The sequence below is a fragment of the Trichoplax adhaerens genome, genomic scaffold, assembly GCF_000150275.1.
Source record: "Trichoplax adhaerens TRIADscaffold_11 genomic scaffold, whole genome shotgun sequence".
Taxonomy (NCBI): Eukaryota; Metazoa; Placozoa; class Uniplacotomia; order Trichoplacea; family Trichoplacidae; genus Trichoplax; species Trichoplax adhaerens.
In genome coordinates, this window is record NW_002060953.1 from 1126838 (window position 1) to 1136713 (window position 9876).

Here is a 9876-nt window from a genome sequence, read left to right on the forward strand (position 1 = left end):
CCAGTTTGATGTCGTAAAACACGTTATTACGTAAAATTAAAAGAAACTGAGAAAGAATTAAATAGGTAACAGTCACTCAGATTGTATACATTACTAGATACGTATTTTTGACTCGTTTATAATCTTCACTAATTACAACTGAAATGTACAGGTTAAATTTATTGAGTTGATTTAGTTAAGCACTGGGATTTCCATCCGATAGTTCTTCATTATCTTCTAAATGGCTACTCTCATTAATAACAGGATATTCCCTCACAACCGATTTAGAACAGCGTTGCGACCAAGCATTCTAAAATAAGTAAAATTCCACAATTTACTGTTATATCTCGTACAAACAGGCACTGTTAGGATAAAATCGCACGGTATCAAGCAGTCAGAACATTATAAGTATTGTGAAGCTAACTTATGGTTAATTCTAATAGTAATATGCATAACAACAAACAGTGAAGCTATTACTTAGCACAAATTATACATTAAAAGTTATTAAGTGCTAACCCTTAAGTCTGCCCAATTTAAGCGATTAAATGTTTCTCTGTCCATACCAAATACAATAGCATTCACAGCGCCTAGATGAAATGTCAACATGGATCGATTTATCTTCACAGAAGGAAAAAGCTAGAGCTACGTTGAACAATTTCTTAATACAAAAATTTATTAACCTTGCAAGCTTGATGAAATAACTTGCAACAGAAAAAGAATAAAAATAGCATGGCTTGGTCTAGCAGCATTTTGTATCCTATCAATTATATCTTAATATTAGTAAAATCTACAAAAAATGTGTTTAGTAGAATTTCATCCGTAAAAACTAGGGTAACAGTTTACTGTCCAAAATGCAAAGTCGATTTACCGATTTATTAGTGGGCATATATTAAGTAACAAATATATGAAAGGGTACGCCATCAAAGGCCTAACTTCTTTCCGCATTAGTTCCTATTTGATTGATGGATAACAATACTTGTCATCAATAATATATATATATATATATATATGTAATTGTAATACTTGGTACGTCTATGTAAAGATGTGGTAGAAGTACTCTGATAGCCTAGATACGATTACGGTAAAGCAAACTAATTTATAACAGTTTAAAACTATGCACTTGACTTACTCTATTTCTTTCTATTTCAGGATCGTAGCTACCCGTCCACCTAGTCGCCTAGAAGTGGAATTTAAACATTTTAATTTACTATTTAATTCCAAAATTTCATCACATCATTTAAATTAGGTATTATAATCCTAATCACCTGTCTTCTAATATATATAAAAATATAAAGGTATACGCAAAATAATGCGAAAATTATCAAGAACAATGGGCCATACCAACTATAATGAGATAAATTCGAAAGTTTGTAAGTTGTCATCATTTGCAATTATACAACAGTAAAGAATTGTTTAAAGCCTAGATCTTACATAGCGAAGCGCCAGGGAGTGTTGTTTTTTATCCAGCTAGTTTTAAATTGAAGACATAATAAAAGCGACAAAAATTTGATACGTTATACAACACGTAAGTATTGACAGTTCTGCAAGTACATAGAATCTGTATGCTATGTTTTCAAAGTATATTTACTTACCACCAAGCGCCAGCTGGTCCATACTGATTGCCAATGAATGGTAATACACTTATGACAACAGGAACACCCCAAGCAACAAGATGGTAGTAGCTACAGCGTCATCATGTGAAACATAATAAATCCGATAAATACAAAAGTTATGGATGCACATGCGACATAGCACGATGGCTATCACTATAGGCATTGTAAGGTTGTTAATATCTACGGAAATATCTTTGTTAATGATAGGACTGTATACAGTACACGCTGCAAAATGTATGTTAAAGTGATTCATTATTAGGCTGTATCGTATTGATAGTTAGGCAAAAAGAAACGAGTAAGAATGACATACATTTCAAATCTTTCAGTACTTTTCTTAGCTACAGCATTCCAATATAAATTGAAGGTTATTATTGTAATCCATAAAAGTACAGCCCAGTCTAATCAAATGGAAGACATTCAAATATTTTGTAATTAATCATGAAATAATAAGCGTAATAACAAATAGCAATATTACTATACGGTAACGACAGCATGGCAATACGTGTAGAACAGTAATACTCTCAAAATAGACTATCTGGACACATGCGAACAATAACTATGTAACTCTTGTAACTGCTAACTTACCAAAAATCGATAGCATTACTGCTTCAAAAGTACATAAAGGACCAGCTTCTTGAATATCACCCTACCATTAAATAGAAAGAAAATAGCAATACTTTGTGAAAAACATATACATTATAATCTATAATTCATCATTTTTCCATGAGGATAACGCTGAAAGAGACTTGTCTAAAGCCTACAGTAAACTACAAAGTCGATTAACAATACAATTTGATAATTAGTATTTACAATTCATTACGTAACTATTAACTTTACTATTGATCTTCAAGATTTATGTCCTACAAAATTCCTAATATCTAGTACTATACAATCTGGTACATGAAATTGGTACTTACCATAACATAAGATACGCTGTCTAATAACGCTGCAATGCTCAGAAACAAAAGTAATCGCTGTTGTTTAGCAAATAATGGATATTAGTAACAACAAGTACATGGTCCAAATTTCTAGTTGCACAGTAATTAAGAATAAGAAGGATTTTAAAATGTTTATCGCACCTGGGCAAAGAACTGGTGTTTATTGAATAGCCAAATCAAAAAGATCATTGCAAAGCTGTAGTATCGAAAATTTGACATAAGGTTAGTATTCATTGAAAGTTATCACAGCACACCTGTACTACTGTACGTATGGGAGTCTAAAGCTAGTATCTTTGATTGCATTGTATAAGTTACAGTGTATCTTTGTCATTCTCATCAGCCAAAGCAGCTAGCAGATGCTAAATTGCAAACATTTACACCGCATTTTTAATCTGCCTTACTTCACAGTTAATCTATTAAAGCAATGTGATTGTTATTGGCTCCATAAACAACGATAAGGCAAACAGTTCAACAAGCCTTGCTACGCTATGGTAAAATTACAATATGCGTTTAAGCCAGAATAACAAGTGAAAAAATTTATATGCTACTTATAGCTACCGTATGTTAGAGGAGCGGGACTTGCAGGACTACGACATACACTTTATTAACCGAATTATCACCTTATTAATTACCTGAATATCATGCGTACATTTAATTCACTGTCGTTCATTATTTAATAAACTCGCACGCAATAAGGTAAGGTATAGCCGATTCTAAAATCTCACACTTGCTTTTAGTTGTTGCTTTCGGAAACATAAATATCATCATCATCATCATCATAACAAATTCAATCATCGTGACATGGCGTACCTGCCAACAATGGATATGGAGGCCAAAATTCTTTTGACAATTACGATGGTAGACTACACAAAAAACGTGAAATAAAAAGTTATACATCTCCTTAGCATTTAATTAGAACGAATTGTAGATCACTACTGCAAGCTAAGCCATTCAGTCTTTCGGTTCTCTAGATAGACATTCATTTATAAATAAACGATAAATACATTACCGAATTGGATGGCTTTATTTACAGCTATCATTACATCAATATCGATTTATGGACACGTATACTGGGGTCATTACGTCTAGGATAAGATAATGGAGATACCAATTGCTATAGTATGATTTGTCAAACTATCGTTGCATCGTGTCATTTTCTAGTCCTTGCCTAAAATCCATCTATCCTCTCTTCTATTCCATTAATAAGCTTCGGTATCCCCAAGGCTCGACTCGAAGTTGATATGATTATAAATTACTGCTACTGGCGTCAACTACAGAGGAAAACAGTACTGTACATAGATATGTCTATTTTTACTTTATTCCACTTGTTTTCAAAGCTTGTCATTTTCAGTTAATTGGCACCTTATCGAAAACTAATTCTTCGAAGTTCAACTCAGCAACATGTCTTGTGATAATCGTGAATTGAAAATAGAACAAAATTTTCATCAAGTCAATGTGCTATTGAACATGCTGTACAAGTTAGACTCGTTTCATTACCCCTAGAATGTAATGATACGCTGAAAGAAGCCATTTTGCCCGATTGGCTTTGAATCATATGTACTGTATACAGTTACGATAATCAATGAATCCAGTTGTGTCTATGCCGTAGACTTCAAAATAAGGAACACCCCTCCACATTGGGATTACTAGAGTATTGGATTTGATCGATAATAATTAATCCTAGGATAGATTGATCTGTAGTACAGTAAAATTGGTTAGGTGACACCAATGATCAAGGATACAAGAGTAATTTCTTGAATGATTTTATGTCTTCATCAAGCAAGTCAATTAGATTCCTACTGACGAGATGGGACAGTGCTTGGTTTCAACTGTACAGTATAGCACTCTAGTCTACTGTCTATTTTAATTTCTTACAGGGACACTTTGAAGTAATTTTATCGTTTTGTGTATTTTTCTTTGGATAGTAGTCTACTGGAGCTTAAAGTAGGCTGTTTAATCCATGTATAGTACTGATAGCATGCATTTTAGCCATTACACTGGATAGGATACTTACGCATTTACTTTGATCTCCTTGAAACAAGGTACAATTCATTGAAGTCATCTTGAACGATAGGCCAACTACAAGAGCACTGGAAACAACGAAAATGCCAGAGGGAGTAACAGCGCTAATGACGATGATGGACGAGTGGATGCTTATATAATATAGGCTTTTCCAGTAATAATCAATGGAAAAGGAATACAACTACTTGACCTTATTCTCTCCAGTCGCCAACACTCGCTAACTATTCCTAATTAGTGGGCTATGCAAATTGACAAAAATAGTGCTGACTGTCAGAAATGGCGACGCCTAATGTCCTCCTGCTGTACTGTAGTCTACACTACAACATAGATCACCGTCTTGAAGGAAAACACCCAACGATTTTCAATTTCTTTAGCAATGGCAGACTACTGGTGGTTCATATTCAATCTACAAGTCCTCAGCTATAAGTATTTCAATCCCACTCTTGGGTTTTGCAGCGACGACGTTCAAGAAAATTGGCAATTTATGTCAACTCCGCTACACCAATATTATTCTAACCTACCAACCGTTTTGGTGTCGGCTGCCCAACCAGATCGCAGCCCACCCCCTATTCAGAGTACTGTAGGTGCTGTACTGTACACTACAGCGTCCAGCTTGATCGCTCTTGGACGGACAGACATAGACCGTTCCTACTAGTCATTTTTCAATCGGTCAGAAACATCCGTCTGTCTGAGGTAAGCGAACAGTCCAGGTCTTCTACAGTAGTAGTCCATGACTGTACAGTATACACTATTCAGTACTGTACACTGTACAGCGTATGGCTTGATCGCTCTTGGACGGACAGACATAGACCGTTCCTGCTGCAGTAGTCATTTTTCAATCGGTCAGAAACGTCCGTCTGTCTGAGGTGAGCGAACAGTCCAGGTCTTCTAGTAGTCCATGACTGTACGTCTGTACCGCTTGATCGCTTCTTGGACGGACAGACACAGACCGTTCCTACTACAGTACTGTACAGTGTACACTGTACACTGAGTGTACTGTACACTGTACAGTACAGTAGTCATTTTTCAATATTGACGACCTCAATCGGTCAGAAACGTCCGTCTGTCTGAGGTGAGCGAACAGTCCAGGTCTTCTAGTAGTCCATGACTGTACTGTACTGTACGTCTGTACCGCTTGATCGCTTCTTGGACGGACAGACATAGACCGTTCCTGTTACTGTACAGTGTACACTGTACAGTAGTCATTTTTCAATATTGACGACCTCAATCGGTCAGAAACGTCCATCTGTCCGAGGTGAGCGAACAGTCCAGGCCTTCTAGTAGTCCATGACTGTACTGTACTGTACGTCTGTACCGCTTGATCGCTTCTTGGACGGACAGACACAGACCGTTCCTACTACAGTACTGTACAGTGTACACTGTACACTGAGTGTACTGTACACTGTACAGTACAGTAGTCATTTTTCAATATTGACGACCTCAATCGGCCAGAAACGTCCGTCTGTCCGAGGCGAGCGAACAGTCCAGGTCTTCCAGTAGTCCATGACAGTGCAGTGTACAAAATAACAAGTCCAATGCAGGACACTGGCGTGCATACTGTACAGTGCACACTCAAGGACTAATCGATACTATTCTACTCTATAGTATGATGACAGCATTGCAAAATACAGACTTCTAACCTGAAGACTACAGTGTAATATGATTCTTGCAGTATAAAATGATTGATGTTAAAAGTGATGAAAGGATAAAGAGGAGGTTTTATTGATAGATTGACAGTAAACACACATAGGTAGAACATTCATTAATGAACTGTATAATCCATGGACAACTGGACGCCAAGGACCTGAAGAAAAGATGATGTCATCTCTACTTTCCTCGTACAGTACACACTGTGTACAGTACTCACGGTGTTAGAGGAAGACCTGGACAGTGGACAGCTGGACTGATCACCTCCCCTCAGGCGGACAGACTTTTCTACAATACCAAATATGGCCGAAAAAGGGGAACAATAACTATTTAGTATGGATCTTCCTTGTCTGTTTTCCCCAAATCACTAGGTCCTAATTGAATTTATTCACTAGAAATTCAATTAAATAAACATTGACAATCCTATGCACAATTATACTGTAGCTGTTTCCTAGCAGAACTTTCATGTAGCCATAGAGGTAAGAAGAACGGTTACATTAAAGTTCTGCTGGCAATCCGATGTAACCGATTCCATGCAATATGAATTATAATAATTTAGTAACAATCAGTCCATTTAGAATGGACCGTCTGCATACTCGGCTGATGCGTGAATATTGGTGCATCTAGCTTAGTAATCCATGAATTAATTCAAATAATTGCATTCTGTTATTACTTGATAACCCATTTACTACGTGTTAAGAGCTATTGGTTAATTTATAGTTCATGAATAAAGTACGATCGACGCGTTAATCAAACAAAAATGGTTTGCAATAACATCCTGAAAATCGTAAAATACTCACTCTTCGAAAGAACTCCTATATAAGTATAGATCGAGCCGAATACATTCTTAATATGGCCGGACATCAGTTTAGTCTTGAAATAATCTCACCAGCACTATTTCATCTGTAGTATGATACAGCTGTGTCGGCAAAGCATGCCTGTAATACATGATCCAAACAATCAAAATAGTATTCATCAATATCAAGCCTAATTCTTTAATTCCATTGGTAATAGTAAAAGAATAGGTATCAAGCGGTGATGATGAAAAGCATACTTGGGAGTAGTAAATAAAATGATTTTGTTTGCTGCAATAACAGTGTACCGTATTCCCTTATTCAATCAATCGTAAATGGTAGACAACAAGCTATTTTATATTGGATTGAATTAGATGCTCTTACCTCCCGCTAAAGGATATTACTCATCAGTCAGTATAAATGTTTGTACTATCACGTTTATTCGTCCAATCGAACTCATGGCCTTCGGTCACAATCATCAACGTTAATGCTAATATTACCGTCCATCAATAAAATTCTGCAAAAACTTACATGGTGTCGGTTATTCCTATTGGTAATGTATTAAATGAATTTCATTACTTTCCTAATGAAGTGTAGCCTTCAAGCATACTGTCGATCATTGGCGCTACAGTATTAATGTACGATAACTATTTCTGTTAAATTAGATCCCTGATCGATATACGACTTAGGTTATGACAATTTTTTCCCCGCGCAGATGATTAAAGAACGAAAATAATGAAGGCGTTAATTATACTCGCGTATGCCATATTCTTTCTTCACCAGGCTTCTCTCAGTCATGCTAGCCTTGCTACTATTAACGGACCCCATGATAAAGAAAAACATGCAAACTATGATGAAAACTATCTTATTAACGGAGAATTCAACGTTGAGGATATTTCATCCCTAGAAGATAGTTTAGCTCATAATGCGAATGATCAAGACATTGCCCAAGATGATCTATTGGCAGACGATGACCGACTTGCTGAAGAGGCCACGGAGAAACATCATGTAAGTTCAAATGTCAATTTCATTTCATTTCATGCAACAGATGCCTTTAGTTAATAGAGACTTGATAATTACTACCTATAAAAATATTCTACTTTCTACGACGATGGCTAAGACAGTATAACAAGTATCTTTCGTCGATTTTAAATGCTTGCGACGCTGATCGATGAATATGAGCCACGTAAAGCTATAAATTGATTTTCGCTTCGTGTGTATTTTGCTTATTGTTATTTAACTAGTGGATACGTCGTCGTCGTCGTCGCCGCCGTCGTCGCCATTATTTGTCATGGCCTTCTATTAGACATTTTGGTCGTCCTATTCCTACTTCCAGTTTACCAGGTCATCTATATAATGTGTTTATTAGTCGACGACGCCGCTACAGACCTAGTGATGGCTCTAATCACTACTTTCGAGGCCGATACTACTTTAATCGTCGAAAATATCATTAGTATTGTAATTTCTTGATCTTGCCTATCTAAATGGGCAAGGGTAGTTGGCTCTTGCTACAAGCATGAAAACAGGTACTATGCTCTCTACCCAAATCTTGCTTTCTCATTTCAATACATTAAATCTGGTTTTGGTGAAGGACCGTGGATAACCAATGGTTTCAGGAAATACATTAGAAAATATTTCGACGTTTAGTAAAGAATAAACTATTTGCACCTAATCACTCTCAAGAAAAATGATTTGAATGTTTTCATCACTGCTTTAACTAAATTCAATCCAAAGCCCTAATCAATAAGGATGTATGATATCTAACTTCTTTACAACTATGGTATTAGAAACTAGCGAATTAATATTTCAAATCTTAATTTCGGCGACTATTTTAAACGAGCTACGTAGAATTAGTAATAAAATTACTTGTTACACAATATACAGGATGTTAACTATAGTGTCTCTCTCGCTTTCAAAATAAAAAATCATCAGTATTAATGTTAATAAAGAGTGCAGCCATTAATATATCTGTCTTACGCTGTGGTATATCACTGTTATGTATAATGTTGGAAAGAAATAGCTATCTTGTATCAGTAAGCACGTATTCAATCTTCAATAATGTCCATCATGATTGCAGTAATGCTATATTCAAAATAGATAGAGTTGAATAAAATCTTCTCTACGTAATAAATGTTTTTCCTTAGAGTTAATTAAAGCCTATTACTGTGTCGTTTAAATTGAAGATAAAGCCTAAAATTATTATTGTGAAGAGTTGCGCTTTAAATAAGCAAAACAAGTAGCTACAAATAATGCCCAGGTGATGTACTGAGTCATAAATATTTCTCTATATTTGCTTTGTGTTGCAAATTTGCAATGGGAATAGCAGATTGTAATTTCAACATCTCAAGATATTATATAATAGGGAATTAACTTCAGCTATCACTATCTTAAGGGTTACTGGTACTACCTAAAGTAGCGATAATGAGGATATCACTCTAAAAACTTGCTTACCATCTAGATCAATTAAAAAAAATTTAAATATCATCCAATCAGTTATAACAACTAAGAGCTAAAAGTACATGATCAGGACAAAGTAGAGCTCAGGTGTGCTAGAGTAAAATTTATCATTTTCTAATTCGAAGCAAACGAGAAGTCGATTTGTAACTGTATCGTCAGTGAAAAGTTATCCTGATCGCCATACTATATTATCATGAATTCATAATCTACTCTTTGCTGATTTATAAAGTATACGAGTAGATACCTATAGGGCCACGATACTTCTCACTCAATACTATATGCCAGACAACAAGCAAAGCATAGACAATTTGCTGTAGGAACTCGCATAAGCCAGTTGTTACAGTGTTAAATACTGTATTACAGTAGAAATAACTATGTTAGGATAATTCTGTTAGACTATCCTTATTTAGTTAACTTCTAATTGGA

The 9876-nt window shown here is 35.6% G+C and overlaps 2 protein-coding genes across 2 annotated transcripts; one reads left to right on the plus strand and one right to left on the minus strand.

Moving 5' to 3' along the window:
- Positions 1-175: 175 nt before the first annotated feature.
- On the minus strand, positions 176-4592 carry TRIADDRAFT_59516 (uncharacterized protein; the record flags this gene model as incomplete). Its single annotated transcript, XM_002115583.1, has 12 exons — positions 176-289; positions 496-566; positions 1003-1045; positions 1109-1156; positions 1245-1323; positions 1572-1661; positions 1903-1990; positions 2178-2238; positions 2510-2566; positions 2672-2726; positions 3341-3393; positions 4545-4592. The coding sequence occupies 12 exons, from the start codon at positions 4590-4592 to the stop codon at positions 176-178; spliced, it is 807 nt and encodes a 268-aa protein (XP_002115619.1).
- A 3136-nt stretch (positions 4593-7728) lies between these two features.
- Positions 7729-8447, plus strand: TRIADDRAFT_59517 (uncharacterized protein; the record flags this gene model as incomplete). The annotated part of the gene is made up of 2 exons (XM_002115469.1): positions 7729-8001; positions 8238-8447. The coding sequence occupies 2 exons, from the start codon at positions 7729-7731 to the stop codon at positions 8445-8447; spliced, it is 483 nt and encodes a 160-aa protein (XP_002115505.1).
- Positions 8448-9876: the final 1429 nt, after the last annotated feature.